The sequence below is a fragment of the Ailuropoda melanoleuca genome, chromosome 16 (genome assembly GCF_002007445.2).
Source record: "Ailuropoda melanoleuca isolate Jingjing chromosome 16, ASM200744v2, whole genome shotgun sequence".
Lineage (NCBI taxonomy): Eukaryota > Metazoa > Chordata > Mammalia > Carnivora > Ursidae > Ailuropoda > Ailuropoda melanoleuca.
In genome coordinates this window covers 34382714-34399465 of record NC_048233.1, presented here as the reverse complement: position 1 = coordinate 34399465, position 16752 = coordinate 34382714, and the positions used below count along the sequence as shown (strand labels likewise).

The 16752-nt window shown below is 35.1% G+C and overlaps 1 protein-coding gene across 5 annotated transcripts in view; it reads left to right on the top strand.

Moving 5' to 3' along the window:
- The window catches only part of ADAMTS20 (ADAM metallopeptidase with thrombospondin type 1 motif 20), a 175399-nt gene that overhangs the window by 39492 nt on the left and 119155 nt on the right, over positions 1-16752 (top strand). For 4 of the 5 annotated variants that reach the window (XM_034645963.1, XM_034645965.1, XM_034645964.1 and 1 more), the window contains exons 4-7: positions 297-553; positions 13685-13768; positions 14263-14387; positions 15711-15751. In XM_034645963.1, coding sequence (XP_034501854.1) covers positions 297-553; positions 13685-13768; positions 14263-14387; positions 15711-15751 — 507 coding nt within the window. Of the gene's footprint in view, positions 1-296; positions 554-13684; positions 13769-14262; positions 14388-15710; positions 15752-16752 lie in introns of those variants that run through there. The other variant, XM_034645966.1, reaches the window with a different exon arrangement.

Sequence of the window (16752 nt, the reverse complement as noted above, 5' to 3'; positions counted from 1 at the left end):
TGGTTAATAAATGGACTTGAACAATCATAGCTGTTTAAAAACAACAACAATAATAAAAAAAAACCCAAAACACCTGGAGTTTGGGTTTTTTTTAGGGCAATCTATGAAAATGAACATTTTATTACTAGGAATAGTAATCTGCATGATACTGCTGCATAACATTGCTTAACTTCTTTTTATCCTTGTATTTCACATTGGAAGCAGATGTGTACGTATTAAATTTTTGGCTATTCTGTGCAATATTTTTAGTCCAATCTAATTTAATGGCTCTGCATTATACTGTCTTTTTCCCCTAGAAAGTCAAATAAAGCAAACCACTTTACTTCACAACCACAGCAACATGAACGAGGATCTTAATGTAAAGAAGGAAATGGTTTTAGGGTACCCTTCAAAAAATAAATCCTTGGAAGATGAAAGAAGTCAATTACATTCCAGGAAAAAGCGTTTCTTATCCTATCCAAGATATGTGGAAGTCATGGTTACAGCTGATGCTAAAATGGTTCATCATCATGGACACAATCTGCAGCACTATGTACTAACTCTAATGTCAATTGTAAGTAAACTCGTCCTTTAAACTTTCTAAGATGTTTAATGTAACATTTTCCTTACGTTTAACTTAAAAGTTACTTGAGCAACTTTTTAAAACGCTGGAAAATCTCTGAAAACACTTATTGAAGATTGAATTATTCTTTGTCATGTGTATGCTTTCTACCCCTTGGTGAGAGGGGAGATCCTGGTAGCACTGATCTTTTTTGCCCCTTGAATCTGATTTTTAAACCCTCTTATTATTTTTTTTTTAAGATTTTATTTATTTGACAGCCAACCAGCGAGAGAGGGAACACAAGCAGGGGGAGTGGGAGAGGAAGAAGCAGGCTCATAGCAGAAGAGCCTGACGTGGGGCTCGATCCCAGAACCCCAGGATCACGCCCTGAGCCGAAGGCAGACGCTTAACGACTGAGCCACCCAGGCGCCCCTAAACACTCTTATTTCTGCACAGAAGAAAGGGGATACTATTTTACTATTGCTACACTTGCCAAATCAGAAATTAGGGCAAATGATATATTTTTTTTATTAAGTTTTTAATTCCAGCATAGCTAACATAGTGTTATATCAGTTTCAGGTGAATAAATACAGTGGTTCGACCATTTTATACATTATTCAGTGCTCATTGTGATAAATGTACTCTTTAATCCCCATCCCTACCCTTCTGGTAACAATCAGTTCTTTATTAAGAGTCCGTTTCTTGGTTTCTCTTTTTTTTCCTTTGCTTGTGTGTTTTGTTAAAACTCCACATATGAGTGAAATCATATGATATTTGTCTTTCTCTGACTAATTTTGCTTAGCATTATACTCTCTAGCTCCAACCATGTTGTTGCAAATGGCAAGGTTTCGTTTTTTATGGCTGAGTAATATTCCATTGTGTGTGTATGTATACACACACCACCTTTTTATCCATTCATGTATCAGTGGACACTTGGGCTACTTCCATAATTTGGCTGTTGTAAATAATGCTGCAGTAAACATAGGGGTGCATGTATACCTTTGAATTAGGTATGGGTTTTTTTTTTTTCTATTTTTGGGCAAATACCCAGTAGTATGATTACTAGATTGTGGGGTAGTTCTATTAACTTTTCGAGGTACAGTGGCTACACAAGTTTGCCTTCCCACGAACAGTGAAAGAGTGTTTCTCTTTCTCTACATCCTCACCAACGCTTGTTTTTTTTTTTTGTATTTTTGATTTTAGCCGTTCTGACAGGTATGAGATAATATCTCATTGTAGTTTTGATTTGCATTTCCCTGATGATGAGTGATGTTGAGCATCTTTTCATGTGTTGGCCATCTGGATGTCTTTGGAGAAATGTCTGTTCATGTCTTCTTCCCATTTTTAAATTGGGTTATTTGTTTTTAGGGTTTTAAGTTGTATCAGTTGTTTATATATTTTAGATACTACCCTTTATTGGATATGCCATTTGCAAATATCCTCTCCCATTCTATAGGTTGCTTTTTAGTTTTATTGATTATTTCCTTTGCTGTGCAGAAGCTTTGTAATTTTTTTTTTTAGGAGCTTTGTATTTTGATGTAGTCCCAATCATATATTTTTGCTTTTATTTCCCTTGCTTCAGGAGACATCTCTAAACAAAACAAAACAAAACAAAACAAAAACTGTTGCTATGGCTAATGCCAGAGAAATGCTGCCTGTGTTCTCTTCTAGGATTTTGATGGTTCCAGGTCTCACATTTAGGTCTTTAATTTATTTTGAATTTATTTTTGTGCATGGTGTGAGAAAGTGATCCAGTTATATTCTTTTGCATGTAGTTGTCTAGTTTTCCCAACACCATTTGTTGAAGAGACTGATTTTTTTCCCATTGGATATTCTTTCCTGCTTTGTTGAAGATTAATTAACCATATAGTTGTGGATGTATTTCTGGGTTTTCTATTCTGTTGATCTACATGTCTGTTTTCATGCTAGTTCCATACTATTTTAATTACTACAGCTTTGTAATATAACTTGAAGTCTGGAATTGTGATGTCTTCAACTTTTCTTTTTAAGATGCTTTGGTTATTCAGGGTCTTTTGTGGTTCTGTACAAATTTTGGGATTGCTTATTCTAGCTCTGTGAAAAATGCCATTGGTATTTTGATAGGGATTGCATTAAATGTAGATTGCTTTGAGTATTATAGACATTTTAACAATATTCTTCCAACCCATGAGCATGGAATTTCCATGCCTTGCCATTTCTTTAGGTGGTCTTGAACTTTTTTCATCCATGTTTTGTAGTTTTTATAGTAAAGGCCTTTTACCTCTTTAATTAAGCTTCCTAGATATTTTGTTTTTAGAACACTTGTAGATTTGATTCTTTCCTCTTTCTGCTGCTTCATTCTTGGTATATAAAAATGGAACAAATTTCTTTTTTTTTTTTTTTTTTGGAACAAATTTCTGTACATTGATTTTGTATCCTGTGACCTTACTGTGTGACTTCACTGAATTCATTTATCAGTTATAGTAGTATTTTGGAGTCTTTAGGGTTTTCTATATATAGTACCACCCCATCTGCAAATAGTGAAAGTTTTACTTAATAATTTGAATGCCTATTTTGTTTGTTGTCTAATTGCTGTGGCTAGGATTTCCAATACTATGCTGAATAAAAGTAATGAGAGTGGACACCTTTGTATGTTCCTGGTCTTACAGGAAAAGCTCTCAGTTTTTCCCCATTGAGTGTGATTTTGGCTGTGGGTTTTCCTTTCCTTTCCTTTTTTTTTTTCCTTTCCTAAGATTTTGTTTGAGAGAGAGCACACAAGCAGGGGGACAGGCAGATGGAGAGAAACAAGCAGTCTTCCCACTGAGTGGGGAGGCCAGCATGGGGCTTGATCCCAGGAGCCTGAGATCATGACCTGAGCTGTAGTTAGTTGCTTAACCAACTGAGCCACCCAGGTGTCCCACCTGTGGGTTTTTCATATAAGGCCTTTATTATGTTGAGGTATGTTTTCTCTAAACCTACTTTGTTAAGGTTTTTTGTTTTTTGTTTTTTTTAATCATGAGTGATGTTTTACTTTGTTAAATGCTTTTTCTGCATCTATTCAAGTGATCATATGATTTTTAATCTTATTGATGTATCACATTGATTTGTGAATATTGAACCACCCTTGCATCCTGGGAATAAATCCTACTTGATTGTGATGAATGATTTTTTTTTTTTTTAACACATTGTCGGAATCAGTTTGCAGTATTTTGTTGAGGATTTTTGCATCTGTGTTCATCAGAGATACTGGCCTGTAGTTCTCTTTTTGTGTGGTGTTTTTATCTGGTTTTGATAGCAGGATGATACTGGCCTCATAGAATGAATTTGGTTTTTTTCCTTCCTCTTCTATTTTTGGAATAGTTTGAGGAGAATAGGTATTAACTCTTTATATATTTGGAATTTGCCCATGATACCATCTGGTCCTGGACTTTTGTTTGTTGGGAGTTTTTTGATTACGGATTCAGTTTCATGCTGGTAATCAATCTGTTCAAAGTTTCTGTTTCTTCCTGCTTCAGTTTTGGTAGGTTATATTTTTAGGAATTCATTTCTTTAAGGCTGTCAAATTTGTTGGTGTATAATTTTTTTATAATCTCTTACAACTGTTTGTATTTCTGTGGTGTTGGCATTTCTTTCATTTGTGACATTTGTGACTTTATTTGAGTCCTCTTTTGTGATGAGTCTGGCTAGAGGTTTATCAATTTTCTTTCAAAGAACTAGCTCCTGGTTTCATTGATCTGTTCTATTTTAATTTCTCTATTTATGCTCTAATCTTTATTATTTCCTTCTTTCTGCTGGTTTTGGTTTTTTTCCCTTTTTCTAGCTCCTTTAGGTGTAGTGTAAGGTTAGGTTGTTCATTTGATATTTTTCTTCTTGAGGTCGGCCTGTATGGCTATAAACTTCCCTCTTAGAATAGCTTTAGCTACATCCCGAAGACTTGGGACCATTGTTTTCATTTTCATTAGGAGAGATATTTTAAATGATAAATGTATTTATGGGGATAAAAGGATAAGCTATTACTGAGAGAACTGCTTTAGCGAATTTGGAATGTAAGATCACAGTAACTGTAAGAGTTCTTGATCTGATATTAATATCTGTTGAGCAGTGATGGTGGCAGTATCCATGGAACAGAATTCTAGACCTAGTGAAGGATCTGTAAAAATATATCCTATACATACACCTACTTAAATCTGTTGTCTGGGACATTTCTGGATTTAGGACTGTTTTGGAGTAATTACTAAAAGCACCCCCTTTTCATGCTCAGAAGTCTCCTGGTTTAGTTAATGAATTATATAGTGATTTATACAGATTTAGGGTATTGGAACATATCTAATGGCTGGAAGTACCTCTATTCACATGTAGAGAGTTCAGGCCCACTTGAACAGACTTGGCCAGGATAATTCTATTGACCATTGTAAATATTTCTTAGCTAGAAATGCCCAGTTAAGTACATTTTGATTTGAAGAGACTAAGACCCTGTTATTTCCCTTATGTATAACATTTTACCTTAAATTCTTATGATTATATGTGCTAAGAATACATGGCCTATGTTGCCTAAGCACTGTATCTGGTACAAAGTGGGCATTCAATAGTTAATGAAAGATAGAATGAATAAGTGATTAAAGTAATACTTTTTTTCAGAATGCATAACCTTGTAATAGGCCAAAAAAACCGGATGATTCAAAATGATTTTTGAAGTGTACAAAATGGACACTTGTTGACTTGAAATTTTAAAATGAAAACAGAGCTATACCTAGGAATTTATCCTGATAACATGCTTTTACTTCTAAATCTGAAGTAATTAGGTGTGTAATTATCTAGATGTATAATTATCTGCATATGGGTGTGGCATGCTCATTATGAGAGGATTCTAATGAGAGCAGTGACATAGAGGATGTTCATTGATAATGTAGGAAATTGAATCAATTATATGGAACAGTATAGGATAAAGCTTGTAATTTTAAATGGTTAAAGGAGATATTCATTAAGAAAATGGTGGGGAAGAGGGTAGAAATACCAAAAGAAAATATTAGATTTTGTAAATGCAACAGATTGTGAAGCCTGTTTAATGATGGGCAACTTTGATACCTGTGCTATGGAAATATGGACTAGAAGGAGGAAAGGAGAACAAGAGGAATGTTCATTGAACAAATTTTGGAATAGCTACACACAGTTTTGGTGATAATGGCATCCTTAGAAGAGTTTTGTTACCTGTATTTCACATAAACATCAATATAATCACTGTTTGGAAGATACTGAGACATAACCTGGAGATTACTGAAGTTGTCCATGGGAGTTTTAAAGCCACAGTTCATCAAGGGCAAAACAGACCTTTTGACTTCATAGAAAGTCAGTAAATCAGCTTCTCAGATTGCTTGAAAGAGTAGCCCAATGTGTGCATGTATCACTTTCTACGTTCTTATCCCCACTAAGAGAGCCAATTTCAGTTGAAGATTAGATGTTTATAGATCTAGTCAACTGGTTGTGTTGAGCTCTCATTCACAAGGAGATGGACCACAGTGGGGTTAGGAAAAAGGGAAGCATTCCAAATGTAGATGAGTAGGAGGAAAAATTTAGAGTCTCTCTCTTGAGGTGGTTTGGGTTTTGTATATGCTTTCCTTCCTCTTCAGAGGTCAAATTTCAGATGATTTGTAAATTACCTGGGTTTAATGCTTTTTCTACATTTTTTTTCATTAAAAGAGTGTGTGGAATTTAAGAAACAAAAATGAGGATAGGGATAAAGAAGCAAACCAAGAATCACTCTTAACTATAGAGAACAAACTGATGATTACTAGAGGGGAGGTGTGTTGGGGGTGGGAGGACAGGTGAAACAGGTGAGGGTGATGAAGGGGAGGGCACTTGTGATGAGTACCGGGTAATGTATGGGAAGTGTTGCATCACTATAATGTTCACCTGAAGCTAATAGTACACTGTATGTTAACTAACTGGAATTTAAATAAAAAGTTAAAGAGTGTTCAGATAAGGATACAGGAAAGTCAGCAGACTTTCTGTATATAATATATATATATTATAAATATATATATATATTATTGTTAGTGAAAAGCCGTGACCACAGCTATATTTGCAGATATAAACCATGTGAAAGGAAACTGAGCAAGAGTGGACAGACTCTCTTTGATTTGCCTGGGACTTCCCTAGTTTCAGTGTTAAGACTCATGTCCCTGGAAACCCTGTAGTCCTAGGCAAACTGGGACAGTTGGGCATGCATTGTAGAGTTGGTCAAATCTAGTCCTCTTGTTTTATCTCCACTCATGAATTCCATTTCCAAAATTGCTCTGTGGAAGTAAGAGGAATGGTGTCTCCATGTAAGCGTCAGCAGATGCTTCTGATTGAGGAAGGAGCCATTGAGATTTTGCACATTCTGTCCTCGTTTTTAAGAAGGCCTTAACTGCATTTATTCAGACACACACAGGATATTGGTAATGTTCTTGGTGATAGTAATTTAGGAAAAAGACAAAAAAATGTGATTTAGGCTTGAAGTATAATTGTGAACCACTTAAAGAAAAGTTCAAAGTCACAGTGTTTTTATGTGTTCACTCCAGATAAAATAGGGGAAATAGCTGAATGCTTCAACACTGAGCAAATGGATTATATACACCACTTAGAGAGAGGATTATCTACCCTTAACCATCCTGCACAAAGTAAACATTTGTAGTGTCTTCAACTTTTTCTTTACTTTCAACAATTTAGCAAAATGCGTACAGTGGGGGCACCTGGGTGGCACAGCGGTTGGGCGTCTGCCTTCGGCTCAGGGCGTGATCCCGGCATTATGGGATCGAGCCACATCAGGCTCCTCTGCTATGAGCCTGCTTCTTCCTTTCCCGCTCCCCCTGCTTGTGTTCCCTCTCTCGCTTGCTGTCTCTATCTCTGTCAAATAAATAAATAAAATCTTAAAAAAAAAATGCGTACAGTGATACAGAAATGTGTGATTTAATTCACTAGGGTGTTGTACAAATAGCATAGTGATCTTATTCAAAGTGATTTCAACATTAAAATCAGAAAGAATTGTGTATAGTGTATCTAATGAAATGAGTTTGTGTTAAATGATCAGAGATGTTCAACTATTTTCTATATCAAAGCTTTTATCTTTAGAGAATTTGAGTGACAATATTTGACTAAAATGGCATTTACGTATAAACTGCCAAAGTGTTTGTCAACTAGAGGAGTTACTTTCTACAACAGACTTACTTTGGTATTCAGTGACTTACTTAATAAACCTTGGAAATGTTTGCTTATTTAATAAACCTTGAAAATATTTACTGGATCAGAGGCTTCTATACTCATTTTGTTCACAAAGGTTTGACTTTATAATGTTCACCTTCTTACAGATTTAATGTAAAAGGAGCACAATGTGATCATCAGGAATTAGACCTGATATAGTTACTGTTAGAGACGTTTATCAACTAAAGCCCTCACTTGCATTACACTGACTTAATGTCATTGCGCTCACTGATGTTATTCAGGATAGAGAATTTTCAGCCACACTAAAATAAAAACTTAATAATATACTTTCCATATTTCAGGTATGACCATTAATGTTTGCTTTTCCTTTCCTCAATTCAGTGTTCTGATTATTTTTAATTTTAATTTTATTTTTTAAATTGAAGTATAGTTGACCTACAATATTTTAGTTTAATTCTCTGCACATATTTACTTTGTACATAGTGGAATGTAATTTTCTAACTTTGAGCAAAAAGATGTGACAAGAATAGTGATCTTTATAAACAAAATCTCTATACTTTGTTAAAATCAGTTTTATATAGGTAATTTTGAAGGTGAAGGTGGTCAAAAGGTACAAACTTCCAGTTATAAGTCCTAGGGGTGTAACGCACAGCATGGTGAATAGTTGACTTGGTGATTATTTTATGTTTGAAAATTGCTTAGAGTAGATCTGAAAAGTTCTTATCACAGGAAAAAATTATAACTGTGTGGTGATGGATGTTAACTTATTGTGATCATTTCACTATATATATATGTGTGTGTATATATATCAAATCATTGTATATCTAAAACTAATTATGTCCATTATCTCAAAAATGGCTAAAATGATAAAAATGAAGAGAGCCTTTAGGCATTTCATATATGTACATTTGCTGAAGCTCTATATACAAATTATTTCAAAATAGTTGGTCAGTTAATGGTGACAGTAACTTAATGATTTGCATGAAGTGTATTTTGCCTAGAATTTTCTTAAAATATTTAAACAATAGAATTTATACCATTTTTTTCTCTATCTTTTTTGATAAATGTCTGTGAATTACTGTTTTGTGAGACCTGTAAAGAAACATAAACCTGATATGCCAGGGGAACAAACACTTAAACAATAAAAGACTCAATACATTTTAACTAGATCAATAAAAATTCTAAAATGCAGCACTCTAACTTGTGATTATAGTTACATATATCAATATTGCATGGTTCTGTAGAACAAGAGGTTACCTTAGAAATCTGTTCTAACATTTTCTAAGGTGTAGTCTATGGAATGGGGTACTAGTCCTGTGACGTGCTCCATAGCAAGAAGGGAAAAAAATGTTTAAGCGTTTGTGTGAAATAACACCTCTCCTAGATCATGTGTATATATGTTAGCCTATTCTAGATGCTGAAGATACCTACTTAACAGTTTTACTCAACATTTATCAAACTGTGGAATGATTTTGTTCTTTAAAACAAATGCTCTCCACACCCCTCCCCCAATAGCATGTGGTAAATACTAATTAAATACTCTAGGGCATTGTGACCAGGGTGTTCACTGTGTCATCATGGTTGCAGGTATTGAGGCAAAAAGTAGATAGATGCAGTTCCAGAGTTGAGAAACTTCCTTTTAACTAGTAATAGAGCTAGAACTAAAGCCAAGGCCTCCTGACTACATAAGAGTTCTGAGGCCATGGTCAAGTGACCATAGTAGGGCAATGCCATAAACAGATCAGGGTTCTGAAAGAAATTCTTGTACCAAGAGCTAATTAGAAGGGCTTAGGGTAGAATGCTGAAATTCCCTAAGATAGATTCAATGGTGAGAGCTAAAGCCAATAAACTTATGAATGTATTCATGAAGAAACAGCAAACATGGTACCCTACCATAATGGCAATCTAATATGGGGTGATAGTTTGGGGATGAGAGAAGCACATTATACATGCCAATTAGAAAACCCTCTGAGAAATGAAATGGGCCTTGTGGTCATTCATCTGCCTGCTTCACAATTCCATTTAACTGAATTGTTATACCATAGCACCTTTAAATATCCAAATATAGTAAAAGGTGTATACCTTGAATATGAGCACATAGATGACGGTCAGCACATACAACAGGAAATGCATACAATTAAATAGGATAACCTTAATTACTTCATGATACCATTTTAATATGAAAGCAAAATATCAATCTGAGGGTTTTGGGGGGAGAGTTCGTGAAGAATTAAGTTGAGCCCCCGTTTTTGTATTTTTTACCTCTGGAAGAATTGAGGTTTTATTTTTAAGTTTTTATTTAAATTCCAGTTAGCATACAGTGTAATATTAGTTTCAGGTGTATAATATAGTGATTCAATATTTCCATACAACACCCCGTGCTCATTATAGAAAGTGTGCTCATTAATCCCCATCGCCTATTTCATCCATTCCCCCCCACTCACCTCTCTTTCGGTAACCATCAGTTTATTCTCTATAGTCAAGAGTCTGTTTCTTGGTTTGCCCCTCCACTTTGTTAAATTTCACATTTGAGTGAAATCCTATGGTATTCATATCTGATTTATTTATTTTACTTAGCATAATACTCTGTAGCTCCATCCGTGTCATTGTAAATGGCAAGATGTCATTCTTTTGTGTGGCTGAGTAATGTTCCATTGTAGGTATATATATTACATCTTCCTTATAGATCTGTTGCTTGTCAGGTGCAGTATCTGTTTCCTTCTGAAACTCAATATTTTTAAGACTCTATATTTTGTAGCTGATGCTAAAATATCCAGATTGTCATTTTTAGTCAACATCTTTGGGGCAACGAGTGAAGAAATTAGCTATGTAGATACTTCATAGTACTTAAGCTTTTTTCTGTGTGGAGTAACTGGGAATGCATGGTCTCCTGTGACATAGAAGTCTTCACAACTGTTCATTTTTAAGGGGGAAAAGAGCCTTTGTGCATACCTTTGAGGTGTATTATTTACTTTGTAATTTGACTTAGAAAAGCATCCACTTTTAAACTCACTGGATCAAAGGATGACTCTAGTTAAATTATGGGTATACTTTGTTTTCTATGGGAGATAAGTATTTTTTAAAGTTACATGGATATTATCAGTTCAGCTACAAATTTCCACAGCTCCCATTTTCAAGTGAGCAATACTGTAGTGTTAACAGACGTGCTTGAAATTGCCAACCATTTGATTGTCCCTGTCTTAACTTACTCTCAACCCCACAAGACCCCCACTTTTGCCAAAAAATGCTATTGCCAGACCTGAAGCCACCACTGTTGGTAGACCAACCAGTAAATATTTGTGGCTGTGTGGCTAAAACAGTAGAAAAAGGTGCTGGAATGTGTATGGAGGTCCACGCTGACCCTACAGTGTCAGCATTTCCAGAGATGCTTTTGGCTCTGGTTCTGGTTATACTCCATGTAGCAAAAGAAACAGCAACAGCCATATATGTTATTCATTATATTGAAACCACGTTGGCTGATGGAATGAGGGCTCCACTAGTACTTCTAGCAAATTCTAAGCTCCAGAAGGTCAGGGTCCATGACTTCCTTATCTCTGAGTTGCTAGCCAACAAAGCAGGGTGTAAATGCTGAATATTTATCAAAAAGATGAGATGAGTAGTACCTTCTCAAGCAATTGCTATTTTGGTTTGGGTAGTGGTCCAGGAGATGGTGATCCAGGTTTCAGAAACTTTAAGTTAAGGTATAGTTGACAAAGTGTACAACAGTGATGTGACAACTGTACATGTTATGCTCTGCTATGCTCAAGTTTAGCTACCATCTGTCACCGTACAAGGCTATTAAAATAAAATTGACTGTATTCCCTATGTAGTCCCTGTCATCCCCATGACTTACTCCATAACTAGAAACTTGTACCTTCCACTCTTTCACCTGTTTTGCCCATCCCCCATCCCCTCCCCTCTGGCAATCACCAGTTGGTCCTCTGTATTTACGAGTCTGTTAATGCTTTGTTTTGCTTTTTAGATTCTATGTATAAGTGAAATCATATGGTATTTGTCTTTTTTTGGTCTGACTTATTTCACTTAGCTTATACTCTCTGGGTTCCTCCCTGTTGTCACAAATGGCAAGATCTCATTCTTATGGCTGAGTAATATTCTGTTACATATATACTGTGTCTTAACCATTCATCTATCAGTGGGCACTTAGATTTTCCATATCTTGGCTAGTGTAAGTAATGCTGTTGTAATAAACATAAGGGTGCATGTATCTTTTTGAATTAGGATTTTCTTTGGGTAAATAAATACCCAGTAGTGGAATTACTGGATCATATGGTGTTCCTATTTTTGAGGAACCTTTATACTGTTTTCCATAGTGGTTGTAACCACTTTACATTCCCATCCATGGTGCACAGGGGTTCGTTTTTCTCCACATTCTCACCAACACTTATTTCTCATCTTTTTGTTACTAACCATTCCTGATAGGCGTAAAGTGTTATTTTGTGGTTTTGGTTTGCCTTTCCCTGGTCAGTGATGTTGAGCAACTTTTCATATGTCTGGTGGCAACGTGTATGTCATCTTTGGAAAGATGTCTATTCAAGTCCTCTGCTCTACTTTAATCAGATTTTTTTTTAAGTTCTTTATATATTTTTGATACCCCTGTTGGATATATCATTTGCAAACATCTCATTTAGTAGGCTGCCTTTTAATTTTGATGATGGTGTCCTTGGTTGTGCAAAAGCTTCTTATTGTGGTGTAGTCCTTGTAGTTTAGTTTTTCTTTTTGCCCCTTGCCTGAGGAGACCTAGCAAAAAAAGATGTTACTAAGGCCATTGTCAAAGAGACTACTGCCTACCTTCGGAAATGATTTTCATTGCACAGGTGGCCCAGGTCCTGAGGGGATTATGTCTCTGAAGGAGTGCAAGACAGAGGCATTGGATGTGGAAGAAACCACTACTGCGGTGGAAACCTTTATGATGGCTACAAGAGGAGGGGATGAATCTAGTGAATTAGCACCTTAACCAGGAATCACAAACTGAGCCCATGTGGAGAGCCTCATAGAATTGAATTTTTCAGTCTTAGAGAATTAAAGACCAGGTTGTGACCTGTGACCCCTTCTAGGGTTCCTTATGTGATTTTGGATGAATCTATTTCCATGGATTCCAGTAGTGCTAACCATTAAAAATTATAAGCACACTCAGAATTGGAAATATGCAGCTGTTGTGGAAAATATTAGGTAAAACTACCAGAAAAATAGGTAACATATATTTTTATGGAGAAAAATGGTTATGTTAATTATGGATTGTGACACAGAAGGAAGTGGAATTCCTGATGAATCATCTAAAATATTTTCCAAGTTCTGAGTGTTCAGGTTACTGGAGGATTTTGTTAAAATGCAGATTGCTTCACTAGTCCAGGGTGGGCCTGCGATTCTGCATTTCTGATCAGCTCTATACGCTGCCAATCCACAGACTGATCTCAGTAGTAGGTTTAAGGATACTCATGCTCAAACTCAGGTTCACATTGGAATCATTACAAATCATTACAAAATACTGGGGAAATTTAAAAGACACTGATGCTTGGGTTTCAACCCTAGAGATTTTGATTTAATTTGTAAGGGATGTGACCTGGGTACCTGGATTTGTGAAAAGGTCCATAGGAGATTCCAGTGCGCAGCTAAATCAGAGCATAGATGTTCTAGACTGGTTTCAATTTATGTTTGAGAAGAAATAACTCATTTAAGGCATCTAATCCTATACTTTTTAAATAAAACACTTTCAATATAATTTTATTAGCAGTTATTACATCAAAATTTACATTTACAACATCTAAAGGACTGTCTTAGAAAATCCTAGATTGTATGTAATAAGAATTTAACTCTAAGATAGAGCATATTCTCATTAGAGCACAGCACAATATTAATAATTAAGTGCAGTTCTATTAAGAACTAGAACTCCAGTGCTTCTTAACATTCTACAGTGCAGATAATCCTACATTTTTTCCCTTGCAGGTTGCAGCAATCTACAAGGACTCAAGTATTGGAAATCTTATCAACATAGTAATCGTAAAATTAGTTGTAATTCATAATGAACAGGTAAGAAACAGGCCTGAAGTTACTAATCTTAATTGCAGTCAGCTCCTAGTAACAATACATATAGATCACAAAATTGTTATTAGAAAAGAGATGTTTCTAAAATTTACATTTAAAAACTTGATTTGAAAAGGCGTGAGATTAACTTTTTATGTTGTGATGGAAAAGAAGTAACAAAAACAGCTTGAAAACCTAAGGTTTAAAAACAATGAAGTATTCCCTTTTATAATCCTGTCACTGAAGGATTTAAAATTTTTCTTAGAAGTTTTTTGATCCTCAATATTGGATGGTTACATTGAAAAGGTCTCACTAGATTCCCTTTTGATCATGTTTTAAGTATTGCTAAAATATTTTTGAATAAATATAAGGGAGAAATTCCGCTTCACTTGCCTCTGAAAATCCTATTTGATGAATTGCAAGGATGCTGACAAGCTTGGAGAGAAAAAGAGGCTGTGGATGTTTTAATGTAATATTGAATTACTCATTTTTTTGTGTAGGAAGGACCAGTCATCAGTTACAATGCAGCTACCACATTGCGCAACTTCTGTTTGTGGCAACAAACTCAGAATGTTCTTGATGATGCTCACCCTTCTCACCATGACACTGCTGTTCTTATCACTAGGTACAGTTTTAGAAATAACCCTTCCAACTGCAGTCATTCACCCTTTCTCTCCTGCATGATCACTGATACTTCTTGTTACCTTAATTCCTTATTGATAACACACAGAAGTGTTCTATGAGAACTTGTATTGCAAAAGATACTATTGTATGAAAACATTGTTCTTGCAGACCAGGATGCTAGCTGATTCCTTAGGAAATTAGCAATGTTAGGTTGCTGAGTAATGGATTGACCCAAACAAAATAATTTCCTTGTTTAGTGACAGAATTATGACAAATAATTGCAAATGAACATAGTTATGGAACTGGATACAGGTTATGTTCATTCCCCACTTGATATTTCAATCACTTGGAAAGAAGAGCTTTTGAATTTAATCGGTTGTCCTTTTTTTGGACTTCTTGTACTTGAACATCAAAACATGGAACAGATTTTTTTTTAAATGTCTTAATTACTAGACAGCATTTATGAGGGTCTTTCTCAACCTGCTTAAGGAAGACAACTTCTGCTGTTATAAAATGATTGTCCATTTTACAAGCATTACTATATATTGTTAATTCATACCTTTGCTTCAGCAACACTATGGCTACCAGGATATTTAGATCTTAGGATTGGTTGGTTGATAAAAGGAAATAATTCTTCCACTTAGGGGTCAGACTCCAAAATATCTGCTTTCTAGAACTCTGAAATGAAACACTTAGTCCATGTAAAATAGCTGTAAAATTTCAGAACAAAAGCAAAATTGACTTAATTTTATACACCATTTTATATCATCAGTCCATGGTTCTTCCCTGGGTTGTAATTAGAGGCCAAGCAACAAATATTGGGGATAATGTATTACAAGATGGGAGTTAGACAAAAAAGGCTAGAAGAGGGAGACCGTAAGGAAAGACAAGAGAACTGTCAAATTGAATGCATAGGGACTAAGTAATGCAGAAGAAAAAAAAAATAAGCAATTTGGTAATATCAGAACATTATTTGTGGTGGAGAATAACATCTGAAGCTCATAATTATGGAACACCTAGAAAAGCATAAACTATATTACACATACATGTAAGTAAAGGCGGAGAAGTGAAAAGTATACTTAGAAAGCTTGTCGTTGAGTGTGGTTAAAGCTTCAACTCTTTTCAGCACTTTTATATAGCACCTGTTACTTATTGGTATATGCAAATGGTGTATTATCCTAGGTTTAAATTATTGAGGGCTTAATAAGATCTGGATTTGGAAGTGAGTTTGTGGTAATAGTCACATCATAGTTCAAGCTTCTTTATCTTTGTTTTGACTTGTAAAATTATTTTCTTAAAATGCTTCAAAATTTTTTGTTTTAAGGGAAGACATTTGTGGAGCTAGAGAGAAATGTGACACATTGGGTAAGTTACTTTGCAAATTAAATGTGACTTATAGAGGCGCCTGGGTGGCACAGTTGGTTAAGCATCTGACTCTTGGTTTCGGCTCACATTGTGATCTCAGGGTCATGAGATAGAGCCTTGTGACCAGCTCCACGCTCAGCACCACGCTCAGAGTGGAATCTGCTAAGATTTTCTCTGCATCTCTCCCCAGCTTGTGTGTTCTGTCTCTCTCAAAAAAAAAAACTTTTATGAATAAATATAACGTATAATTATTTACTGAATTAAAATGTTTATTTTCCTTTTACTGTAATCATTTTGATTGTCTTGATTAATGATTGTCATTATTAGCTTCTGCTTCAATACATTTTAAAGAATAACTGATATTTTGCTAATTACTACGTACGCAAAAGCTATTTGCAAATTTAAAGCAAAATAATAAAATGAATAGCCATAAATCCACCACCAGATTTAAGAGCCAAAACTTAATACAGTCATATGGCCTTTGCTAAGTCCTTATTCTATTTCTTTGCATGTCTCCAAGAGGTAGCCAATACCATGAATTTTATATGTTCCAGTTGCTTTCATCCATATTGAAAAATAGTTCTATATATCTATGTGTTCATAAGCTGTTTGGTTTTGCTTCTTTTTGAGCGTTGTAGTTGTAGTTCATGGATTTTCACTCCTTTATAATTCATCTTCAGTTTACATGTCTACATGCTATCAGTGGATATTTGGACCTATTCCAGGTTTTCATAATGAACTTCACTTTAAAATCTAGGGTGTATTCCTGCAGTTGAAATTGTTATGTCATTGAATTTGCCGATGTTCAACTTCGGTGTATCTTAAAGTGGTTGTACCAATTTACATCTTTATCAATAGTGTATAAACATTCCTTTTGATTATGTCCTTCTCAATACAAGGTATCTTCAGATTTATCATTTTTGCCAATGTAAATGTTATATATTTCATCACTGTAGTAATTTTCAGTTCCATGGTTGAGTTTGAACATCTTTTCATATCTA